At 41.2% G+C, this 26,312-nt stretch overlaps 2 protein-coding genes across 4 annotated transcripts in view; one reads left to right on the forward strand and one right to left on the reverse strand.

Moving 5' to 3' along the window:
- KDM1B (lysine demethylase 1B) overlaps nt 1–26,312 on the forward strand; it is a 109,161-nt gene that overhangs the window by 7,510 nt on the left and 75,339 nt on the right. The gene's annotated exons all lie outside the window — the stretch shown is intronic.
- TPMT (thiopurine S-methyltransferase) lies at nt 1,075–26,276 on the reverse strand. Of its 3 annotated transcripts, XM_021665344.2 has the most exons (10): nt 26,184–26,274; nt 22,987–23,180; nt 19,970–20,153; nt 17,156–17,248; nt 12,659–12,791; nt 11,100–11,152; nt 10,387–10,461; nt 5,215–5,300; nt 3,193–3,237; nt 1,075–1,795 (listed from the first exon to the last, which is right to left on the reverse strand). In XM_021665344.2, the coding sequence occupies exons 2-10, from the start codon at nt 23,024–23,026 to the stop codon at nt 1,683–1,685; spliced, it is 822 nt and encodes a 273-aa protein (XP_021521019.2). In that variant the 5' UTR covers nt 23,027–23,180; nt 26,184–26,274; the 3' UTR covers nt 1,075–1,682. The 3 variants fall into 3 exon arrangements, with proteins under 3 accessions (XP_021521019.2, XP_021521020.2, XP_012331968.2); XM_021665345.2 differs by lacking the exon at nt 22,987–23,180 and having other exon boundaries at nt 26,184–26,276; XM_012476545.2 differs by lacking the exon at nt 17,156–17,248 and having other exon boundaries at nt 26,184–26,275.

Below are 26,312 nucleotides of genomic sequence, written 5' to 3' on the forward strand. Positions count from 1 at the left end.
TACATAAAAAGATCAACTACATAAGGATATCTCATTTGATTATTTAAGATTCTCTGGGCACAAGTGTAAGAGGACTCTAGCCCATGGACACAGGGTGTTCCTCCCCACCCTGGGTGGCTGGGCTTGAGGAAAGATGAAAAAGGACCCAGAACACAGGTGGCCTCTCTGGTTCTCATCTCTTTCTGCAGATCAGCATTCTGTTTCTCAGATCCACGTGGTGGAATGTGGTTGCCCCACAACTCCCGGGCGTACACATTACAGATCCCCCAGTCAGCAGTCAACTTGCCTTTCTAGTCCCAAGTCCAAAAGTCTATGAAGAGGCCCAGTGCAACGGCTCACCCCTGTAATCCCAGCACTTGGGTGGCCAAGGCAGGAGGACTGCTTGAGGCCAGGAGTTTGACATCAGCCTGGGCAACAAAGCGAGACTCTGTCTATATAAAAAAATAAAATCAAAAGTCTCTGGAGACAACTGTGTTGGTCCAACTCAGGTCAGTTGTCCATTCAACTGGTGACACAGGCAGAGTTGGGGAGTCATGGCTTCTGGAAGCCCACACTACAGACTAGGTGCAGGTCTGAGAAGCAAGAATCATTGTGAGCAAGGAGTTGCTTCAAATTAATAGCCTTAAAAATCTATTAGACTACATCAATGGCAGAGTGCTTCTAGGGTAGAGGTCAAGGGGAACAAGAGAGGTTGACAAGACATATCTCTAGGGAGAGATCCACAGCTTTCACCAATGTTGAAGGGATACCCAAATCTCCCCATTAACAACCTTTAAGCCAGCACACACACATGCGTGCACACACACAGAGGTAACTGATTTTTTATAATACACAACCATCCTATTAACATGAGCTAAACAATCTAAACCATTTAGCTGTTGGGTAATACAGAGTTATAGAGGGCTGTCTGATTTAACAAAATGTGATTGTTAATGAAAAACTGGGAAATTCTGAATCTAAACTTTCATAATAAACAGCCATGAATCCAGCTCTAAGTACATCATACTTTATAAGACCTGATCATTTAAACAGATTAAATTATAAGAAACAACAACTGCCAAACTCAGAAAAAACTTACTTAAAGAAAAATTTATTCTTAGAATTTGAGAATGTTTTGTTTCATATAGATTGTTTAATTACAATTTATTTGTTTTTGATTGTGGTACAGGTTGTTTAACTAAAATCTGTTTCTTGATTCTGTTATATATGGAGAAACCATGTGAAAAGGGATGCTAGGATTTGAGTAAAAGACAAGGGTTTATAGTGAAAGCTAATCTTTTATATAACTCTTGGGACCACCTTGAACCCTATGGAAGTGTTATCTTTCTTTAACAATTCTAAATTTCATAAAGAATGTCAGTTTTTCTATGTGTATTATATTTAACATGCATTGCATTAAAAATTTTTTTTTAATTGTACAGGTAACACATGCTGATTGGTAAAAAAATCTTGCAATCTTTAGGACACACAGCTACAATTTTTCACATCATAATCTACTCACCAAATGAGCTACTTTAATTTACATCTTTTTCTTCTGAAAAGTTGTATGCCATTTTTAGTAAAAATCTATCATATGATTTATAAACAATTAAAAAAATGTATCCATCACATTTTCAGGTCTTAGCATAATTTTCAATTCCTCAAAAACACGTCCATGTGATTTAATTTTATTTATGTCTCATTTACTTTTCTGTAAGTAGATATAACTTTTCAAAAAGATAGTCAATTCCCCAACTTTTATGTCGTTCTTCAAAAGCATCAACCTTCTCAAGACAATGTATATTGCATATTTTACCTGAAACAAGAAAGAGTAACACGTTAAAATACTATGAAGAATGACATCAGAGGTTCTTTTAAAAATACTTCAAATTGGCTGCACTTGTAATCCCAGCACTTTGGGAGGCTGAGGTGGGTGGATCACTTGAAGTCAGGAGTTCATGACCAGCCTGGCCAAGATGGTGAAATCCTGTCTCTACCAAAAATACAAAATTAGCCAGGTGTGGTGGTGGTGCATGCCTGTAATCCCAGCTACTTGGGAGGCTGAGGCAGGTGAAATGCTTGAACCCAGAAGGCAGAGGTTGCAGTGAGCCAAGATTGCACCATTGCACTCTAACCTGGGCAAAAAGAAGGAAACTCTATCTCAAAACAAACAAACCCTTCAAATTAGTTTAAAAAAAAGCATATACTAAAGATTTTTCCCTTCTTTTTAATCAAAACAAAGGAATGCTAAGGGCAAATTTCCTGAACTCTAAATTGTTATTATAACTTTTAACTCCCAAGGGTAAAAATAAACACTGGGCGTGGTGGCTTATGCCTCTAATCCCAGAACTTTGGAAAGCCAAGGCAAGAGGATCACTTGAGCCCAGGAGTTTGAGACCAGCCTGGGCAATGTGGTGAAACCTCATCTCTACAAAAATTAGCTAGGCATTGTGGTGCATGACTCTGGTTCCAGATACTTGGGAGGCTGAGGTGGGAGGATCACTTGTGCCCAGGGAGGTTGAGGCTGCAGTGAGCTGTGATTGCACCTCTGCACTCCAGCCTGGGTGACAGAGCAAGATCCTATCTCAAAAATAAATAAATAAATATAAATATACCATCTCTCTAGAAAAGTTCAAATGCCCTTAACACAAAGCATATGGCATATATATAAATAAATATATATGTATATATATAGCATATTTACAGAGATTAATTCCTTTTCTAAGATAAAACAATTTTCAATAAAATATTGAAATTTTTATTCTAAATTTTCTATTGATCTGTCTTTTAAATTTCATATACATACTCTAGATACTAATAAATAATATACTAATTGTTCACAACAGTTTTTTGTTTTTTGTTTTGTTTTGTTTTTTTAAATGGAGTCTCATTCTGTCACCCAGGCTGGAGTGTACTGGCATGATTTTGGCTCACTGCAATCTCCTCCTTCTGGGTTCAAGCAATTTTCATGCCTCAGCCTCCCAAGTAATTGGGATTACAGGTGCATGCCATCACACAGGCCTTATTTTTATATTTTTGGTAGAGATGGGGTTTTGCCATGTTGGCCAGGCTGGTCTCGAACTCCTGGCCTCAGGTGATCTGCCCACCTTGGCCTCTCAAAGTGTGGAATTACAGGCATGAGCCACCAAGCCCGGCCCAAAAGAGTTAACTTGACTTTATTTAAAAACTTACAGCATAAGTCCACAAACTTACCAAACAACCTTTCAATTTCAGCTCGTGGGACATAAAATGGTGGACCTAGGTAAAAGAGAAATACATTCTCAGTTTATTTCTAGTGATCTGGGGGTACTTGTTCTACATACAACTTCATTATCCAAATAGGTGATGATGTGGCATGTTCTTATAATTCTTCTTTTACAAATCTCATACCAAAGAAATAAACTGGCTTACTGAGAGGAGGGCAATGTTACATACCCATCATAACCATCTTCAGCTTAGATGAGACGGCTAAGCCAGTCAAGGGACTTAGGCTCATTGAAATGAGAGTGGAGTCCATCAGCAGATTCCTTTGGGGTTTCAATCATGTTCCGACATACTGATTTTCTACCAAGTCCTGCACTCACCTACATTTTATACGCCCTTCCCACTCTGCTGCAGGATATAGACTATAAGGAAGCTGAGCTTCCGCCACTTCTAAGAGCAGTATTCTCAGCCTCCACCTCCAGACAGGGCCTGTTGTGTTTTCTTCCCTAAGGTTCTTCATTAGGCCTCCTATTCATGAATGGAATTTAAATCAGATTAGCAGAGCTAACTTCTGCCTCTATTAATTTCTATTTCCCTTTGATTATCTCAGATTTAATTAGGGACACTAGGTCTCATCTTTTAATGCATTTTTAAGACCCCAATTTATTCAAACAGAAACAAAATACTGGTCAGGCACAGTGGTTCACACCTGGAATCCTAGCACTTTGGGAGGATAAGGAGGGCAGATCACCTGAGGTCAACAGTGTGAGACCAGCCTGTCCAACATGATGAAACGCCATCTCTACTAAAAATATAAAAATTAGCCGGGTGTGATGGCACAGGCCTGTAATCCCAGCTACCTGGGAGGCTGAGGCAGGAGAATCACTTGAACCCGGGAGGCAGACGTTACAGTGAGCTGAGATCACACCACTGCACTCCAGCCTGGGCAAGAGTGAGACTGTATCTCAAAAACAAAACAAAACAAAACCAAAAACCAAAAATACTAACATATGTAAATATTTACAAACGAGCATGTAAAAAACTCAGTTAAAAATCAAAAAGGAGATTCTTACAAATTAAGTCTGTGTATTTCTCCCTTTACAAGTCCAGCCATGACAAAAGTTAAATTTCAATGTTTGAATGCATTAAAATCAGTCCAGAGGAAAACATATCCTCGACAGATTCAAAACAAATAGTTATAAAAGAATGCACTAGACCAGGCGTGGTGGCTCACACCTATAATCCCAGCACTTTTGGAGGTTGAGGTGGGTGGATCGCCTGAGCTCAGGAGTTCGCGACCAGCCTGGGCAACACGGTGAAACCCTGTTTCTACTAAAATACAAAAAAAAATTAGCCAAGTGTAGAGGCATGTGCCTGTGATCCCAGCTACTCGTGAGGCTGAGGCAGGAGAACTGCTTGAGCCTGACAGGCAGGGGTTGCAAAGAGCCAAGATCACACCATTGCTTTCCAGCCTGGGTGACAGTGAGACTCCGTCTCAAAAACAAAACAAAACAAAAAAAGAATGCAATAGATAGATTATAAAACTTCATAAATTAAAAAAGGATAATAATTTAGAGCTTTTCCTGCACAACTCCTACCTGCCCATGTCCACTTCTCATCCTGTGCTGCTATAAGGATGTGTTGTGTATGTGAAGGCATCTGCCCAACACATCACTACCCGTGTGGGTGATATGGATATGCAATATCCAACCACATTCCTCCTTCCTCACGATATGACTCATGAGACTTTTCTTCTATATCAGGATTATCCATTTCCTCCCTCTTCTATAGTCTGAGTTGTGAATGGTAAACAAAATGGGAAAGGAATACAAGAAAATCATGTACAATATAGGAAAAGAAAAAAATGCTTATTCCCCTTAGCCAAAAATGGAATATCTCCCTGTTATATATGCAGTATGCTTCCTGTGAGATAAATTAGGGGAAAATATATCTTATCTATGTCATAGAATTGATATTAAGAAACTAGGCAACTGGTAAAAGAAAAAAGAAAGAAACACCCAACAACTTTACCTGGATGTTTAGTTGGATCATAAGAAAGAACACACAGGAGATACTGAAACTTCTTTCCCAGGAGGGACGACATTATATCTGCATAGCTAAAAAGAACACAAGGAGGTATTTGTTATATTTCTCTACACAGACAAAGGCTCGAGGGGACAAAAGGCAGAGAAGGAAGCCAGAAGTTGCTTTGACTGACATTACTGAGTTTAACTCTCCTAATAATTACAAGAGGTTGATCTTCATTTTAAAAGTGAGAAACAGGTTTAGCAAATTATGGCCCCTGCCTAAGCTGGAAATTGGTCCAGAAGGGAATCAAATCGAGGCCTGCTTCCACCAGAGTTTATCAGAGCAGAAGACATCACATAAGGATGTGCAGAGGCTCCTTCTGGCCCGATGTGGTACTCGAGGGCCTGCTGACCTTGGATGCCTGTGTGCTCCAGGACAGTGATTTCTAGAATAGGCTGGGTGTCAGAATCACCGGGGTGCTTGTTGAAAGAAAAGATGCGGTCAGTTTGCTGTGGGACCTGGGATGCTGCAATTTAACAAATATCCTCGGTGACTGGGACCTCTAGGGGCCTTATGTAAGAGAAAACACCATTCTTTTCCTCTATTTAATTAGAGAGAGATGAAAATAACAAGCAGGCCAAAAAAAAAAAAGGTAGCATGAAATTAAAGCTCTGCAAGTGTGGCATGAACCATGAGTACAATGAAACTGTCCTTTGAGTAGAAGCCTCAGGGAGCCAGGTCTGATTGGATCAGAGTGGGAAGCTGATGCTAATGGGACCCATCAATAGAGTAAGGAGAAGTCAGGGCCAGACCAGGTACAGACAGTGAGTTGACCAATCAGATGACTCACCTGGAAATTGAATTAAGAGACCAAAGAGGAAGTGCTAATTAGCTGTGGTCCTACTGAAAGCTGGAGTTGTGTTTACGGTGATTGGAGCAAGGAGGCTGAGGGTTGAAGGCAAGTCAGCTAGGTGGAAATAGAAATGGAGGAAGCTGAGGGATAAGGAGAGGACAGGAGATGCAGGCAGGGAAGTAGAGACGCCATGAGAGACAGGCCAAGGACAAAGATGGATACTCTTCCCCACTCTGAGGAAGGAGCCTGGGCTCCTGGCACTCCAGTTTCTATAGAGCCTGGCTAGACTGTGATCTCTGTCTAGAGGTTTGTGAGATGCTGGTGAGGCTAATGTGGAGATTAGGAGTGTGGACTCTGTGAGATGCCCAAGCTCAAACCCCAGCCCTCTGACTGGCTATGTAAGCTTGACAAAATTCTTAACCTATCCGTACCTCAGTTTCCTCACCTATAAAATGAGGATAAGACTAGTAACCACCTCACAATTTGTGAGAATTCAACAGTGGATCACTCTTCCCTGTAGGTGAAAGAACCAGACCAAAGCAAACTTTTGAACAGAAACTGTTACTTCTTAACTTTCTGATTCTTCTTTTTCAGAAGAAACTTGCTGTCCCCATGAAGGCCATGTCAGACTGGTTTGGCAGGGTTTCCTAGGACTGAAAGACTTCATTCCTCTTAGAATGTGAACTTTTTCTCTCTCAACCAGTCTCAAAAAATCCAGAAAAATGAGGTGTGCCCTACTGGTTTACGTTAGGCAAGAACTCGAGAGTTACAGCAGAAAATATATTAGTACCTGACAATGTGCAATCTAAGCAGAAGACACCCAGTCCTAACGAGAGCACCAGGATGACGTGCTAACGTAGTAAATACTGCGTACCAGCACGTAGATAAAGAACTAAGATACTAAGTACCAGCACATACATAAAATACTAAGATACGGCCGTGCGTGGTGGCTCAGGCCTGTAATCTCAGCACTTTGGGAGGCCGAGGCGGGCGGATCACCTGAGGTTGGGAGTTCGAAACCAGCCTGACCAACATGGAGAAACCCCATCTCTATCAAAAATACAAAATTAGCCAGGCATGGTGGCGCATGCCTGTAATCCCAGCTATTCAGAAGGCTGAGTCAGGAGAATTGCTTGAACCCAGTTGGTGGAAGTTGCAGTGGGACAAGATCGCGCCATTCCACTCCAGCATGGGCAAGAAGAGTGAAACTCTGTCTCAAAAAAAACCCTAAGATACTACCAGTACATAGTAAAGTAATACCGCCCTTGCTCAGAGTGCAGTTCACATCTTCCATCCATTTATTCAAAAAACATTTATTAAGCTCTTACTAGGTGCTAAATATATACTATGCCAGACACTGGGGAAATAACGACCTCAGGTGATCCACCCGCCTCGGCCTCCCAAAACGCTGGGTCTGCTCTTGGTCTGCACTTGGTGACTTTCAGTTTGCTTCCCACTGCTTGGTGGATTTTACCATGCCAACCAGAGCCTGTAGAAAGACTAACCTCTAAGGAGTGGATGAACATCTTTAGGGAGTGGGAAACATCTACAGATTTAGACATTAACAGATGGGGATTCGTATACAAATGTGTCTTATGGAGACAGAGGTCTCCATGATATTTGAGTTGTGAAAGGACACTGATGTCACATGGAAAATGCAAAGCACACACTGGACACGTGATGAGGATGTTTGGGAGAAAGAACAGTGCTGGAAATATAAAGATTGTCAGAGCAAATGCCATGTATCATTTGTTCAGTTATTTTCCCCATCTCTGGCGTAGCATATATTTAGAGCTTTGCAGGAACTTAGTAAATATCTGTTGAATAGCTGAATGAAAGTAACAGAATTGATCATTAAAGATTTGATTTTTCTCTCATAAAATGTTTTTTTTCTTTCTGGTGGGACAAATATTGACAAATTTTGCGTAAGAGGAGAGTGAAAGGCCAAGGATGGTGGTTCCTTGGGGAATCATGACTTTTCATTTTAGGCGTCGCGGGGAGGATGGGAGTTCCAGAAAAGAGATAAAGGAGGGGCGGTGACAAACGGGGAAACGGGAGCATAATACTTAAGATGTGGCATGGTCTACTTTAAAAAGATTAGGTTTGACAATAAGTCTTACTGATGAAACAATTTTTAAAAATAAAAATCTTATTTCACTGATGTGAAGCCTAACCTTTTTTTTTTTTTGAGACAGAGTCTTGGTCTGTCGCCCAGGCTGGAGTGCAGTGGCATAATCTTTGCTCACAGCAACCTCTACCTCCCAGGTTCAAGCGATTCTCCTGCCTCAGCCTCCCGAGTAGCTGGAACTACAGGCGTGTGCCACCATGCCAGGCTAATTTTTGTATTTTTATAGAGACTCGGCTTCATTATGTTAGCCAGGCTGGTTTCGAACTCCTAACCTCATGATCCACCCACTTCGGCCTCCCAAAGTGCTGGGATTACAGCCATGAGCCACCACGCCCAGCCTCCTTTTTGGCCAAGTGATGAATCTGTTCCATACAACTAAATAATTCAATACTTACATACTATATCCAAGTAAGTATATAAATGACATTATTTGAATTGGAAAAGTATACAGATGTGGTCACATTTTACTCAGTATGCTTCTTCATATTTTAATTTTATTTTCTAAAAAGACTGGGTATAATAAGAATGGTCACCAAAAACATCAATAACAAATGCTTCAATAATAACAGCTCTTATTTATACAGTTCTTTAGAGATGACAAGATACTTCCCATGTATTTCATTTCTTTCAATTCTCACAACAACCCTTTGAGGTAGTCTAACAAAGGAATCATGAGTGTGGACTTTATTTTATTTTATTTTATTTTTTTGAGATGGAGTGTCACTCTTGTTGTCCAGGCTAGAGTACAGTGGCACAATCTTGGCTCACTGCAACCACTGCCTCCTGGGTTCAAGTGATTCTCCTGCCTCAACCTCCTGAGTAGCTGGGATTACAGGCTACCACACCAGGCTAATTTTTGTATTTTTAGTAAAGATGGTGTTTCACCGTGTTGGCCAAGCTGGTCTCGAACTCCTGACCTCACGTAATCCACCTGCCTCAGCCTCCCAAAGTGCTGGGATTATAGGTGTGAGCCACCACTCCCGGCCACAGGTGTGGACTTTAAAGCCAAACACTCTGGTTTTGAATCTCAACTCTGTCACATACCAGCTAACTTTGGACAAGTAACTTAATCTTTTTGTTCTCAGTTTCCTCATCTGTATAATGGAATGGTAGCTTATACCTCACAGAATTAAATATTAAACCACATAAACTATTTTGCTTTTTTTTTCTTTTTAAATATTTTAGAGACAAGGTCCTGCTCTGTCATTCAGGTTGGAGTGCAGTGGTATGATCATAGCTCACTGCAGCTTTGAACTTCTGGGCTCACGCTCCTGCCTCAGCCTCCCGAGTAGCTGGGACTACAAGCACATACCACCACAGTCAGCTAATTTTAAAAATATTTTATAGAGGTGGCATCTTGCTTTGTTGCCCAGACTGGTCTCAAACTCCTGGGCTCAAGTAATCCTGCTACCTTGGCCTCCCGAAGTGCTGAGATTACATGTATGAGCCACCACACCCAGCCCACATAAAGTATTTTGAACAATATCTGGCATAGGCAAGTGACCAGTAAGTATTACCTGGTTCTATCAGCGGAGGTGATGAGGACTGTGTTAGTATTACAGAAATATTCCCATTTTGCAGGAGTAAACCAAAGCTTAGAGAAGCTGAATACTCGGACCAAGGCCACACAGCTTGAAAGTGATAGAGCCGGCCAGGTGCTGTGGCTCACGCCTGTAATCCCAGCACTTTGGGAGGCCAATGCGGGCAGATCATGAGGTCAGGAGTTCAAGACCAGACTGGCCAACATGGTGAAACCCCATGGTGAAACTAAAAAATACAAAAATTAGCTGGGCATGGTGGCTCGTGCCTATAATCCCAGCTACTTGGGAGGCTAAGGTAGGAGAATTGCTTGAACCAGGACCTGGGAGGCGGAGGTTGCAGTAAGCCGAGATCATGCCACTGCACTCCAGCCTGGGCCACAGACTGAGACTCCATCTCAGAAAAAAAAAAAAAGAAAGAAAGAAAAAGAAAGTGATAGAGCCACAAGCCTTATAGCCTTATACGCAGGTCTCTACAGCCAAATCCTATACTTTTTAAACAAAGCTGGTATTGGATTTATGTTTTTATGAATTCCAAATATAATAAGGTATTTCAAACTCATAAAAGTCTAGCTGATTTTCTACAACCCAGAAAAAGTATAATATACTAAAAAATTCAGAAGGCTAAAAAAAAAAGAAAAAGAAAAATTACTTACCATTTGCGATCACCTGGATTAATGGCAACTAATGCTCCTCTATCCCAAATCCTGTCAAATTTGCCAATATTTGTCCTGCCAGAAAGAGAAAAGACATTTTATGGGAGTAAAATCAAATCTTTAACAAGATGAACAACGCCCCCCATGGCGCATGCTGGTACTTCACCAATTGTCAAGGTATTAGGATCTCAGGTCTGCTTTTCCTCATAAAGTCCTTATGTGTGGACCTGGGTGTGGAGAACTATCCATCCCGTCATGGTTTTAGGAGCCTGTGGCAGCAGCCTCCTCATCCTGTTACGATGTGGGGGCACGAAGAGGGAACAAAGGACAGTGTGTGACAACTCTGCTCCCAGCCTCTGGCTCAGGTATCAGGGACTTTTAGGAGATGAGCTCTCACCTCCCTACAGCGCTTGAAATTCATTTCTATTATAGGCTCACGTGCAAGGAAGAAGACACTGTTTCACTCACCTTTCTTTTTCCCTAGCTGCCTCAGTTTCCCATAGTTTGGGAGCTAACCAAAGACAAAACACATTAAAATGTGCAGACAAGTGTGTAATAAAAATATCTGCAGAACAGACATTCAAAAAAAAAAAAAATGCTTTGTGGATGTTACACCAGTGGAGGAGAGTGATGAAGAGACCCCCGCTCCCATGCCTGCACTGCCTAGCAAGCATTCAAGTTTTTTAAGGTGCAGATGTAGTATTAATTCCTACCTGGGAAGATCAAAAATGCTGCAACAGTACAATGAAATGTTCCCCGAAGAACTCTGTAACGAAATAATGGAAAAAAAAATTTTTTTTTACTTACTTAGTACTTACTTGAATAGTCAAGGAAAGAGGGCCCAGGCAAAGCAAAGGTGCTAAAGAAAGAATGTGTTAATTAAACATAATGAAAGTAAATAATTTTACTGCACTTTACTGACACCTTATTTTTTTCTTTTAAAACATGTGTGGGGTTCTTTGGGGCCAACTCAGAGGAAAATCATAGAGGATAACCTTGAAGATCAGTTGGCTGTTATTCACTTCAGAGCTTGCTATAAAATTCTAGCAATGTTTCCTTCAGCGGAGTGATTTTTTTTTTTTTTTTTTTGAGACAGAGTTTTGCTCTTGCTGTCCAGGTTGGAGTGGAATGGTGCGATCTCGGCTCACCACAACATTCACCTCCTGGGTTCAAGCAATTCTCCTGCCTCAGCCTCCCTAGCAGCTGGGATCACAGGTGCCCACCACCACATCCAGCTGATTTTTTGTGTTTTCAGTAGAGACGGGGTTTCACTATGTTGGCCAGGCTGGTCTTGAACTTCTGACCTCAGGTGATCCACCCTTCTGAGCCTCCCAAAGTGCTGGGATTACAGGCGTGAGCCACTGAGCCCGGCTAAGCAGAGTGATATTTTTACTCTGCTAAAGATAAATTTGCAGGTCAACCAATTACCAGGCAAGGTGATATTGAAAAGTCAGATATTTTAAGTTATTCAGGAAATGTGCAATCGTGCTGATTCTTCCATTTTCACTCATTCATTCAGCCAATGAGCATTTATTTGCCAAGCACCTAGTAGAAAAGACACCTATCCTGGGTTCTAGAGAGTAGATTTGAATTCGACACAGTCTCTGACCACAGTGAGGACAGACTAGAGCAGAGAAGTATGGGCACAGAGAAACATTACAGTCCAGAATGGCCTGTTGTGTTATGGTTCTGTTCCGGCAAACTATGTGAACATAGGAGGCAGAGCAGGGGCCTGTCTGGAAGCATCAGGAAGACCGTGGACCCAGGCCCTGCCTGATTCTATCTGTCACCATGCTTCAGGAAGCACCGCCAGGCTAGGCAGGTAACTCTCATCTCTTCCTTTAGTATTCTGTGTCTTTACACTTAGCTCCATGCATTACGAATAGCTTAGTCTCTGTTTCTCTTCTCTCCTTAACCAATAGATTTTTTTTTTTTTTTTTTTTTTTTTTTGGTGGGAGGCTGTGTTATCTTTTCAACATTGTAGGCAGAGTCTGGCACATGTTAAAATACATGTTAATAAAAATAGAAGAAAACCTAAAAACTTGAGTACAGAGAGGCTTTGACCTCAGCTTTTATATACGTATGTCTGTATCTATTTAGGTAGCTATCACCTGTATTTTTAAGCCCTTGCTCCTTATACTATATAATGCCTAGGGAATCTGTGTGCTAAATAGAAACCATCAGACACATATATGGTATCCGTACAATACTCAGGCTGAGAAAAATTTTTGTGGGGCTATGGATACAATTATTTACCCAAACCAAAACAAACCTTAAATACTTTGGCTCCAGGAATTTCGGTGATTGGTTCTTCTGAGTAAGAAAGATTCTGCTCTGTAAAAAATTCTCGTATCCCCAGTTCACTGATTTCCACACCAATTACGCTGTGTCCCCGGTCTGCAAACCTACATAAAATCATACATTTACACTTAAATTATGTGTTCAAATGACTAAATAAAGGGTTATATTGGAGTAAGCATATATTTTCTTTAATTTAATGGCATTTATATGAATTCAGGTTCACAGGATTTTAAAGAACATGGAGGAAAGCAGATCTATATTATTTTCAAACTTTATAAAAATTCTGAAAAACTGACTTACACTACCTCAGGAAACAATAAAAATTTGGAAAATTATATATATCTTATTTTTTATGTATGGAACAGTTGGAATGTAATGATAGATATATAATTTAAAATACTGATTTAATACAAATTGATTTGACTAGAGGAAATGCTTTTCAGTTTCTCTAAATCAGTACTGTCCATTAAAAAATTTTCTGCAGTGATGAAAATGTCTGTATCTGTGCTGTCCGATTAAACAGCCATTAATCGCTTTGGCTCTTTGTGATTGAGGAACTGAATTTTAAATTTTATTTAGTTTACATTTAAATAGTCACATGTGGCTAGTAGCTACTGATTGAAGTGAACGGGTCTAGAATATTAGCACTCATTTCTATACTAATCTTGTGGTTTCCATTTACTTAAAATAAACACTATCCAAAAATCTGTATATTTTTTCATATACAAATAGTTCTTCTTCTTTTTTTTTTTGAGACGGAGTCTTGCTCTCTTGCCCAGGCTGGAGTGCAATGGCACAATCTTGGCTCACTGCAAACTCCATCTCCCGGGTTCAAGCGATTCTCCTGCCTTGACTTCTCAAGTAGCTGGAATTACAGGTGCCTGGATTACACCCAGCTAATTTTTGTATTTTTAGTCGAGACAGGGTTTCACCAGACTGGCCAGGCTGGTCTCAAAATCCTGGCCTCAGGCAATCTGCCTGCCTCAGCCTCCTGTAGTGCTAAAGTGCTGGGATTACAGGTATGAGCCACTGCACCCAGCCTTTTCCTGGTAATTTTGAGAAAAAGCTTTTCCTCAAAAAAAAAAAAATTTTTTTTTGAGACAGAGTCTCACTCTGTCACCCAGGCTAGAGTGCAGTGGCACAATCTCAGCTCATTGCAACCTCCACCTCTTGGGTTCAAGCAATTCTCCTACCTCAGCCTCCCGAGTAGCTGGGATTACAGATGTGCCCCACCACACCTGGCTAAATTTTGTATTTTCAGTAGAGACGGGGTTTCACCATGTTGGTCAGGCTGGTCTCGAACTCTTGATCTCAAGTGATCTGCCTGCCTCAGCCTTCCAAAGTGCTGGGAGTACAGTCCTGGTAAGTTTTGTAATGAACAGAATTCAGTCTCAGGATCTTGGACGCAAGAGAAAACATTACTAGTAGCACAAGTACCTAGGCACAGTTATGATTTTATGTCTGGTGAAATAAAAACATAGTTCTGTTATAATGCAACATGTGCCTTTCTGAAATCACTGCACTTTGCTACATCATGCAGTAAAAATCACCATGCTGGTGGGGAAAGTGAGGGCACAGCATTTAAAACCTTTGTTAGTGCCACATTAAAAAAACCAAAAACCAGGAACCTAATAGTAACAGTTTTACACATGCTAAATGGTTAAGAAATAAATACTACAATAGGGCACTTCACTGTGAAAAAGATCTAATGTTTACTGAGGTAGCTGGGAGATGTTTGTGCATTCTGTCTATTCATACATGGCTTAGTTCAGCCGGGTGCAGTTTTCTGCTTTTACCTAAGGCTTCTTGTAGACGAAATCACACCCAAGCAAATATGAAATTTATTTCATGCTCAGATTGTTCCCTAATATATCAACTGAGTTAGAATTCAGTTTTGAAATAAATATAGCAGGACTGACTGTACCTTTTGTCTGCAAAAGAGAACATACTTTCAATGTGGGCAGAGGACGAACTGTTTAGTTGTAAAATGAAACATATTAATAACTTGTCTTTCATCTTTCATCTTTCCTAGGGTAAATTTAAACATTTGTAAACATACAGGGAGTTTTAAAATTCTCTATACATTTTTTGAAGTTACAAAATGTAAACAAAAACATTATTCAGATTAGCTGCATGCATTTTTATTTCCCATTTGACAGACGGAAGAATGAAGCATAGCCTACTACAACCTGGAATAAAAACAAAGTAAGGACAAGCGCAGTGCCTTATGCCTGTTATCGCAGCATGTTGGGAGGGAGGATCTCTTGAGCTCAGGAGTTCAAGGTTGCAGTGAGCTGTGATCATGCCACTGCACTCCACCATGGGTGACAGAGTGGGACTCTCCCAAAAAACCAAAAAACAAAACCTAAATATATTAAACATTTCATTTTAATGCTTTTTGTCCTTACCTCATGGTCAGTTTTTCTATTCACATCTGATGTCTATATAGACCTCAAAACACAGATCACTTACATAAATGAAAAATCATCTATTATCATAACTTAACTTCTTACATGTAATTACAGTAGCAAAAGTTCTGATATATATATATATAACTGTATTTACATATATATATTTGGAGACGGAGTCTTGCTCTGTTGCCCAGGCTGGAGTGCAAGGGCTCACTGCAACATCTGCCTCCTGGGTTCAAGCAATTCTCCTGCCTCAGCTTCCTGAGTAGTTGGTATTACAAGCATGCGCCGCCACGCCTGGCTAATTTTTGTGTTTTTAGTAGAGATGGGTTTTCACCATGTTGGCCAGGCTGGTCTCAAACTCCTGACCTCAAGTGATCCACCCACCTTCGCCTCCCAAAGTGCTGGGGTTAAACATTTTTATTACATTTATAACATTTTTATTACAAATGGCTTTAGACCCCAAATATTCAACAATCACATTTAATTGGCTATTTCATAACATTTTCCTAATGTTGCCTCAAAACCTGTTTATACTGCATTGTTACTATTTATGATGACATTGTGTGACAGTCTGTTTATAGAGTTAATATTTTTTTGAGGGTGGTTTTGAAAGTATCTCTTGTGGCTCAATGAGTTGGTTAAAATATAGGGGTAATAATATAGTTTAAATATTCTCTATTTCATGCCCACACTTGAATCTTAAAGTCAGAGCAGCCATCTAATAAAGGCTCTCAGCTACAGTTGAGTGTGGGCTGGCTGCAAAAATTCTATCGTCTCTACTTGAAAATCAGCTCCCAAAAGTGCATGCATACTCTGTGTTAGTCACAGATATTTATATTCAAAACAGACCATTTTTAAGTTATTATATTTTACATTTACTAATCTTTTATTTTTAATTTATTTTTTGACGCAAGGTCTCACTATGTTGCCCAGGCTAGTCTCAAATTCCTGGGCTCAAGAGGTTTTTCTGTCTTGGCCTCCCAAAGTGCTGGGATTACAGGCAGGAGCCACCACACCTGGCCCATTTACTAACCTTTACATACATTCTTTTTTCTTTCCTGCTCAGTGATCAAAGTTCTCAACGTTCAAGCTTATAAATAAATACACATCTTGGCAGGTATGATTGTATGTGTATATTATCATTACAACAGAGTGCTGTATAGAGAACGATGTTGAGGTGACTTTAGGGTAACTCACAGTAAAAGTGGTTTGTTAAAGTGAATTCTCTTTGTAGAGAATTACTCACAAGAAATAGTTTCTTAATCACTGGTTTTATAACAATGATTCATGATAACAGAAACTCCTGTGTTCCCTGATGGGAGGAGAAGGTTGAGCTGAACTGTGGACTATGAACCCTGTCCTGCCAAAAAGCTGCAATTCATTTTGAATTTCTCTGTCCACCACCATTTCAAATATCTAAAATTAACTTAGCTAAATACCTAAACCATCTACAAAAACTGAACCACATACAAGGATCCAGGAAATGTACACGGGAAGGCTGGTTTTTCTCCCCACCATTGGTTCCAAACTGATTTTTAAATGTCAAAACTCAATCCAGAAAGACTAGGTCATACCCGTTTCTGTTGTTCCTTTTTTTTTTTTTTTTTTTTTTGAGACGGAATTTTCGCTCTTGTTACCCAGGCTGGAGTGCAATGGCGCGATCTCGGCTCATCGCAACCTCCACCTCCTGGGTTCAGGCAATTCTCCTGCCTCAGCCTCCTGAGTAGCTGGGATTACAGGCACGCGCCACCATGCCCAGCTAATTTTTTGTATTTTTAGTAGAGACGGGGTTTCACCATGTTGACCAGGATGGTCTCGATCTCTTGAACTCGTGATCCACCCGCCTTGGCCTCCCAAAGTGCTGGGATTACAGGTTCTGTTGTTTCTTACTGTTTGAGAATATTATTTACAATTATATACACATCACTAATAGAAAAATAAGGAATTCCTATGTATTTCCTAAAAATGGAGTTTTTAAACTCACAGCCTGTTAAATCATCCAAAGAATTCATCATCACGACAAGAGAACTGTGTTAATGTTTATCTGCTCATACCATTTCATCTCAACTGCTTTTCCGCAGAGAGGAAAAAATACTCTCAGTCCACTCTCGCCTTTAAGAAAAGTATCTAAATGCTTCTTTAGTAGCCTAAGGAGAAAAAACAAACTTTAGGACAATTGTATGGTAAGTGACTACTTTTCATTCATTATCTCACTTAATATTCCCAACAACCTTAATAAGCAGATACTATTAATTATTATGATCTCCAGCTTACATATGAAGAAATAGTTATGTAACTTGCGTAGACACACACCCGGTCAGTGGTAAATCTGACTTACACCTAGGGCTTTCCTGATTAGCAATTAAAAATAATTTTTTTTTCTTGGGTATGTTTTGAACATTTTTTCTTTTGAGATGGAGTCTCATTCTGTTACCAGGCTGAAGTGCAGTGGCGCAATATTGGCTCACTGCAACCTCCACCTCTCAGGCTCAAGTGATTCTCCTGCCTCAGCCTCCCAAGTAGCTGGGATTATAGGCACACACCACCACGCCCAGCTAATTTTTGTATTTTTTTAGTATAGATGGGGTTTCACCATGTTGGCCAGGATGGTCTCGATCTCCTGACCTCGTCATCCACCCGCCTTGGCCTCCCAAAGTGCTGGAATTACAGGCATGAGCCGCTGCTCCTGGCCAAAAATTCTTTATTAATTCTCTAAATATATACTATTTTGGGGTGATGGAGCCTCTGGAGCCATGGATTTTCAATATTCGTTTCCTGTAAGTTTTCTAAACATGTACTCAAACCTTAGAAGTAAATCTGAGAAGTGTTAACTCTTGTAGTTCTTGTAATTCCCTCTGTGGAGATGTGGCTCTTCTAAGGCCATCCACATGACAGAGATAACCCAGTGTTTCTGGGATGATGAATGTGGGTAACCCCCATATAGGCACTGAGGAAGGAGAGCTAAGCAGAATCCTGGCACAATTAGGGCTTGGAGAATATCTCAGTTTATAGTGTTACTACTCAGTTATTTCCCTTTATACAATCCCCTGTATATAATCGTATATTAGTTCTTAGAATGAGTGCCTGAAGAATATCTCACCACTCAGTTATTTCCATATACATATAACTATATCTTAGTTCATAATCGGAGGAATGCCTAGAGTAGACACAGTACAGAGTATGAATTAAGGAAAAAGCAGCTTATAGTCGGAGAAATGTCTGGAGCAGACACAGTGCAAGCATGATTTAAGGGGAAAACAGTTATACTAGGACAAGAATCCATGGCCCAGGCGGCAGCGTTCAGTATCGTAAAGATACCCGCTGTATGGCAGGCTTGGGGCGAGAGCCACTCCTCCTGATAAAGGAGTTGTAGGACCTTGCTCCAGTTCTTGTGGAAGGCTGCCCTCAGAACGGCAATCCATCTTGGTGACTGTGAACTTTTTCAGCTCTTGCTACTGTGCTCACTCAAAAAGCATTCTCTTATAGAACTCACTGGAAGCTGCCAGCAGGTGGCGTAGACCCTGACAGCTCTGTCACTGCTGTGTGACTCAAAGCATCCTCCCATAAATCTTCTTATAAGTAGCTTGCCCATAGAGAGAGGTATTGCACACTGCACCCTCTTCACTGCGCACGGCCCACCTCCATGCCTCGGTGACCTAATGGGAATGGACCCCTTGCTGCACACTGTCCACCTCCTAGCCTAGGTGACCTAATGGGGGTGGGCCCCTTGTTTTATTGCTCACAACCCTATCACTATCCTTAAAGATGACTTAATTCACTGCCCTGCCCCCTAACCTATACACAATAAATACAGATGCTTCTGGACATTCGGGGCCTCGCCTGACTCCGCTCAGAGGTGGCATGGCCCCCCGAGCCCAGCTGCGTTTTCCTTGTGCTTCTGTGCCCTGTCTCTTTATTTCTCGGATCCTGTGCCTCAGCACAGCATAAGGGACATCCCACGACCCTGTGGGGCCCTCAGCCCTACAATGATGACGATGTCATCTCCTGGGGAGATGCGCATGGCTGCCCAGAACAAGGAATGTCTGTAACGACCACTTAGCACTGGTCCAATGACTAATTGCTGCTATGAGGACTACTACTACATCGCACAATATCCTAGCTCACTTTTTAATTTCTCGCAACTTCTCCCACCATGGGGATTTTTTTTTTTTTTTTTTTTTTTAGACAGAGTCATGCTCTGTCCCCAGGCTGGAGTGCAGTGGCACAATCTCAACTCACTGCAACCTCCACCTCCCAGGTTCAAGCGATTGTCCTGCTTCAGCCTCCTGGGTAGCTGGAACTACAGGTGTGTGTGACACTACACTCAGCTAATTTTTGTATTTTTAGTAGAGATGGGGTTTCACCATGTTGGCCAGGATGATCTTGATCTCCTGACCTTGTGATCCACCTGCTTCAGCCTTCCAAAGTGCTGGGATTACAGGCACGAGCCACCACGCCTGGCCAAGATAATTATTTCGCATCTGAACACATCCTATTGGAAAGCAAAGTCAGACACCACTGGTTTTCAGTATAAAGAATCGTAAATATAAACATTGCTTGAGCACCTGTTGTAGGTATAAATATGCATGACCAATACATACATGGTGCAGGGGATCAGAGAACATATTTTATAAATCTAAGATATCAGTTGTAAGTCACACCATTGTTTACACACTGTGGAAAGAAAAGACACTGCCAATTAAATTACATCATGCCACAGATGCACTGTGATTCACAGACACAAAAGTGTGAAGAATTAAATGTGCATCTTAAAAATTAGTCAAATAATATATACTTATATTATTATTTCTATCTCAAAGTCAGTTTCTGATAGAGCATTTCCCTATTATTCATTAAATGTTTCTTACTGATGTCCTTGTTCCTGATGAAAAGCGGTTTTGCGGTTCACCCACTTGTCTTGCCATTCTTCCAGAGTTAGTACTTGGTTTTTCTGCACCTCAGTATTGGGGTACTCTTCAATATCAAGTGACGTTCTTGTACCATCCATAGTTTCATAGACACCTTTGTCTTTCAAGAGTATGTCTTCTGTGCCTAAGTGGAAAATATTTGCAATGTTGTCGTTTAAGGTCATTGGAATTTTATCGATGAGCTAAATGAAAACCTGTTATTCTTGGCAGTATAACTTTTTAAAAATATATCTTTCTTTTTTTTTTAATTTTTGTTTTTATTTTTGAGATGGAGTCTCACTCTGTTGCCCAGGCTGGGGTACAGTGGTATGATCTTGGCTCACTGCAACCTGGGTTCAAGTGATTCTCCTGCCTCAGCCTCCCAAGTAGCTGGGATTGCAGGTGTGCGCCACCACACCGGCTAATCTTTCTTTCCTTCCTTTCTTCCTTCCCTCCTTCCTTCTTTCCTTCCTTCCTTCTTTCTCTTTCTTTCTTTCTTTTTCTTTCTCCTTCCTTCCTTTCTTCCTTCCTTCTTTCCTTCTCTCTCTCTCTTTCTTTCTTTCTTTTTCTTTCTTTCTTTCTTTCGACAGCCTCTTGCTCTGTCATCCAGGCTGCGGACCTTGGCTTACTGTAAGCCTCAACCTCCTGGGCTGAAGTGATCCTCCAACCTCAGCCTTTGAAGTAGCTGGGATTGTGGGACTTCAGGTACACACCACCACATCTGGCTAATTTTTGTATTTTTTTTTTTTTTTTTTGGTAGAGACGGGGTCTCATTTTGTTGTCCAGGCAACAAAGAACTCCTGGGTTCAAGGGATCCTTCTGCTTTGGCCTTGCAAAGTGCTGTGATTACAAGTGTGAGTCACTACCTAGCCATTCCAATATCCGATAAAAAGTGATACAAAAAATTACTTCCAGTGAGTCTGGTGGTAGAGGCATACCCCTTACTACACATTACAAGAAATCATTAAATAAACTGTTATATCTTAACACTAATGTTTCCTCCACTCTAACATCTCAATCATCAACGCAGAAGATTTCTGTGACCAAATGTGGGGATTCTTCCCCCAGCACACCAAATACTGGACGCCAGTTGGGTGTCTTCTAATGTAATTCTGACATTACCTATCTGGAGATAGCGTGAGATTCTATATGTTGAGGGCTTAGTCTCTAAGACATCCCCCTCACTTAGACACTAGTCGCAAGTCCAGGCCTCGATCAGCTTCAAGTTGGAGTTCCCACAGCCTCCACTTTGGGTTTGCTTAATTTGCTAGAGTGCATTAAACTCGGAGAAATACTTAGTTACCTTTGCATGTTTACTATAAAAGATACTGTGAAGGATATAGATGAAGAGATATGTAGCTCCAGGAACCTTCACCTGCAGCTATTAGGAGGCTCTCCAAACCCCATCCTCTTGGGTTTTTATGTAAGCTACATAAAGTTTTTATGTAAGCTTTATGTAGGCATGATTGATTAAATCATTGGCCACTGGTGATTGACTTGAACTTTCTATGTACTTACTACTAATTCAACTCTAAATTCTGCCAATTGTCCCAATTTCCTGTCAATACACTCTCAGTCTCTCCAGTCATATTTTCTCGGTATCATCTTGGAGAATTCTCTCCTGGAATCTGCCCTGATCACTCCCTATTCTGGTAGACAGCTAGCTTTCTGGGAGGTCTCTTCATCATTCTGGAGATTTCCTTCTTGTCTGAATCTCCTGCTTTCTTTATTTCACGTCTTACTCTTTTTTGCTGCTGTTGTTTTTTAGTGACCACCCTTATACTGGTGAAGCCCAACCTCCAGAGCTTCCTGAAAGAGCACAAGGAAGAAAAATGTTGTTTTCCAATTTTGCATGTATAAAACAAGGTTGGACTATTCCTCATCCTTGATGTATAGCTCTGCTGGGTATCAAATTCTTGGTTAGAAGTGTGGGGGCCATAGACTGTTGGCACCCTAAAGGTTTAGTGAAAAGTCACACCCACCTCAGCATCCTGAGTAGCTGGGATTACAGGTGAGCATCAACACATCCAGGTAATTTTTAATAGAGATGAGAGTTGACCAGGTTGGTCTCGAACTCCTGGCCTCATGTAATTTACCTGCCTTGGCTTCCCAAAGTGCTGGGATTCCAGGCGTGGGCCACTGAACCTGGCCGTCCCTCTGCTTTTTCATTTCTCTTTCTGGGACCCCTGTTATTTGTCTCTAGAGTCTTCAGAGATGGTATGGTAAATTCCTCATTTTTTCTATTTCCATTTTTCTATATCTTCATATTTTTGCACTATTTTCTGAAAGATTTACCTTAATTTTCATTTTTCAAACTTTTTTTTTTTTTTTCCTTTTTTGCTATCAATCGCCCAGTGCTTTGGGCAAACTGAGGTGGGAGGATGGCTTGAGGCCTGGAGTTTGAGACTAACTTGGGCAACATAGTGAGACCCCTATCTCTACAAAAACAGTTTAAAAATTGGCCAGACATGGTGGTGCATGCCTGTAATCCAAACTACTCAGGAGGCTGAGGCAGGAGGATGGCTTGGAGTTTGAGACTGCAGTGAGCTTTGATGGTGCCAGCACACTCTAGCCTGAGCTACAGATCAAGACCTGGTCTTAACAACAACAACAAAGAATAGGTACTAAAGTGAATAAAGGCAAAGAATGTGGGCGGGGCTTATACTGTAGGGTGATGTGAGTGGATTTCATTTGGAAACCTAGATGTATTTATTTTTCCTTTTTCTTTTTTTTTTTTTTTTTAGAGGCAGGTCTCACTCTGTCACCCAGGTGGTAGTGCAGTCGCACAATACAGCCTCAAACTCCGGGGCTCAAGTGATCCTCCTGCCTCAGCCTTCAAAGTAGCTAGGACTGCAGGTGCACACCCCCATGCCCAGCTAATGTCTTTATTTTCCTTGTGCTAGTCAGACTTTCCATAGATGGATCTCCCAATTCCTGTCTTCAGGATTTAGTCATTGGAGCCACTGTTACATACTCACATAGGAAAAGAAGAAGAGAAGTCGGTGAGGGTCCCAGCATCCAGTTTTCTGTATTCAATTAATCCTCCTGTTTTCTGTATGCTCCCATGCTCAACTGTGTATTATATCTTCTCAATCTGGACACTCTTTGTTTTACCCTTTCCAGAGAATAAACTCCCAAAAGCCTGTTGGTGTGGTGAGATATACACACCTGGCTGCAAGAAATTGAGAAAGGGATCGGGAGATTTGGCCTGTTTTGAACTAGCATTTCAAACAATCCTTCTTGTTTCAACCATACTCTCACACTTCATGGAGGTAACTTCATGGTGCTAATCCTGAGCATTTGGGGATTCTATAATGCAAACTGAGGTGCTCAATGGCTTTCCTCATTGCTGGTTTAGAAGTCAGCTTCCTTGAAGTTGCAAAATCCTTTCCCACTCGTCCATTTGACTTTCCAAAATTTTATTAATTCTGTCTCTCCTGTCCCCGCTATCTTAATACTTTATGCCTTAAAAAACAATCCTGTTATTTTCAGGAGGGAGCAAAAACAAATAAGTAGATACTGAACTGTGGTTCAATATCCTGTCTCTACTCAATGCATTTGTATTTTCAAATAATTTTCTATAGCTTCTTTTTTTGTATGGGAAATGCACACTAGGGAAACTGAAAAAAGACATGTAGAATGCAAACTAACAATAAAATTCAAAGCCTCTCAACTGATTGAAAGCACATTTTCTTTTCTTTTTCTTTTTCTTTTTTTTTGAGATGGAGTTTTGCTCTTGTTGCCCAGGCTGGAGTGCAGTGGCATGATCTCAGCTCACTGTATGCTTTCTTGGCTAACGGGACCCCAGAATAACCTTGAAAACTGAGTTCTGGGCCAAGAGCAGATAGAGTGTCAGATACAACTCTATACCTCTTCTCTTGCTAACCACAATTAGGCTTTGTTCCCTAAGGGCTTAACAGAAACGAGAGATTATACCTCTGATATCAACCAACCCCTCGATGCTGCTCTTCCTTTTGTGCCTGATAGACATCACAGACCAGAGTGGTTCTGGCCAGTCTACTGAGAATGCACAGTAAGGGTTTTTTTCTGTCCTCTACTTCACCTTTTGACGTAAGAGGGTCAAAAACTCTATCCTCTGACTGTGCTAACACCGCCGTTTTTTGTGCATGCTACAGATGGGTACCTTTCCTCCTTTTGTAAATATTCATGAGTCATCCTACAGCTTACTGAATATGTATATTTGGCCACCTTCCTCAGCATAAATTCCTGTTCCCTTTGCCTGTCCCTGGAAGTGTCAGTTTCCGGCTCCTGGCTGGAGGCTACACTGCTCAGCCAGTCAGAATGGCTACCTTACAGTCTGAAACCATTTATGAGAAATAGAGTTCTCCTTTCTAAATTATGAACTTCTCATTCTTCAGCTGTCAGACCATAACTGCAGATCCATCTGAATGTACGAGGAAAACAGCTGTCCTTTCAATGTCAACTTTGCAATATTAAGGACAATATAACGCCATAATTCTAACATTCCCTTTAAATCGTTAGTGAAACTAGTTTGGATTATACTAGCATGCTATTATTGATTGGTCTATTTAATGATTCATCTGTGAAATAGCAAACATTGCATAAATAAAAGCACGTATTTCAGGAAAATTTCCCCTTTTATTGCCAAATTTGACCTCAGTATGCTTAGGATATAGGGAGGAGGCATTTCTCTCATTACTTGGAAACATGAAACTCACTTCTTAGCAAACATTTGTAGACAAATGGCTTTTGCAAGACCCTGATGGTATCAGGAGGTGACTCTGAGTTTTCTGAGAGGTCAGCAGAAAGTATCTGATTTATATTGGGTACAGAAAAACAAAGGAATGTTGCACTGTTCTCATCTTCGTTTTCATTCAGAAACTCTGGAACCTAGATTCAAGGCTTCATAAAACAGTTCTCTACTCAAAAGAGAAGCATAATTTTATCATAGAGCCACAGCAGCCTGGAGAAGCACAACTCTATTCCTTTCACACAAACTTGAACTAAGTGTATAACAAAATCATGCGCATAACTTAATCACATCTTAGTTGTTTGTTTACTTTGTTTGTTTTTGAGACAGGGTGTCCCTCTATTCCCCCAGCTGGAGTGCAGTGGTGCAATGACACTACCATTGCCAACACTGGGGTTCAAGGGATCCTCCACTTCAACCTCCTGAGTACCTGGGACTACAGGGGTGCGCCACCATGCCTAGCTAGTTTTTAAATATTTTGTAGAGACAGGGTCTCGCTATGTTACCCAGGTGAGTCTCAAACTCCTGAGCTCAACGTCTTAGCTGTTCTAACAATTTCTCAGCACGGACTCCACTTGTACACACCGTTTCTGGAGAAGTAAAGTTTATTTCTATAACACAAAAAAAAGTGCACATTACAAGAATTAAGGAAGGGAAATTTTACAATAATTCTTGCTCACAAACAGGAAGTGTAGATATGCTCCTTTGGTGGTCCAAGTCCTCAAGTCGTTCTAGTCTCTGTTCTCACCTTTTCAAAAGTTTCTGCTTTGGTTTTATTTTTTCGTTAAATTGAAAAGAAACTTCCCTAAAGTGCACAAATCTTAAAAGAGTATGACTCGCTGAATTTTTTTCATAGGCATACACCTGCGTAACCACCGCAGAGCAAGAGATAGAATATTTGCAGCTCTGCAGTTTCCCACATCACCAGGGAATCACTCACTATTTGCCAGTACTTCTCTTTTCGTAAAAATCATTAATACACCACGCTGGGGAAAAAACCGAGAGCTCGTTTCTATAAAATAAAAATCTGAAAAATTAGCCAAGCATGGTGCAGGGAGCCTGTAGTCCCAGTTACCGGGAAGGCTGGGGCAGGAGGATCACTTGAGCCCAGGAGTCCCAGGTTACAGTGAGCTATGATTATGCCACTGCACACTAGCCTGGGCGAGAGGGAGACCCTGTCTCTAAAAGAAAAAAACTAAAAGGGAAGAAAAAAAATCACTAAAACATAGCAATGCTTTGCAGGCACTTTATATCCTGGACCTTGGATTCAGGTCATTTACAGCCCGTCGTGGTTATTCCCAGTTTCCCCTCTGCTTTCTGAACCTTACTTCATAGGGCCGATCGCCGGGCTGTCCATGCTTGTAAGGATTCCCGGGAGTCCTAGCACAGGCGCATATACTCCCAGCATATCGGCCCGCACCCTCTGAGCCCTAGGGAGCCTACCTCGCTTACAGCGGGTCGCCTGCCTTCGCCTCCGCCATCGCCAACCTCCCCAGGGGCGGGAACTCTCTGCCAAGGCCGCGGTCCACAGGGGCGGGTACCTCCGGCCTCCGTCACCTCTCCGCCCGCGCC

This window comes from Aotus nancymaae, unplaced genomic scaffold, assembly GCF_030222135.1.
Source record: "Aotus nancymaae isolate 86718 unplaced genomic scaffold, 86718_ANA_hifiasm-v0.15.2.pri h1tg000051l, whole genome shotgun sequence".
Taxonomy (NCBI): domain Eukaryota; kingdom Metazoa; phylum Chordata; class Mammalia; order Primates; family Aotidae; genus Aotus; species Aotus nancymaae.

Coding starts and splice junctions, on each gene's coding strand:
- TPMT (XM_021665344.2), bottom strand. CDS start 23,026: ATGCTGGGACCCTCACCGACTTCTCTTCTTCTTTTCCTAT. Junction 12,792..17,155: donor AAAGCAGTTGAGATGAAATG/GTATGAGCAGAT, acceptor GATTTTATGTAG/GTTTGCAGACCGGGGACACA. Junction 5,301..10,386: donor AATCCAGGTGATCGCAAATG/GTAAGTAATTTT, acceptor TGTTCTTTTTAG/CTATGCAGATATAATGTCGT.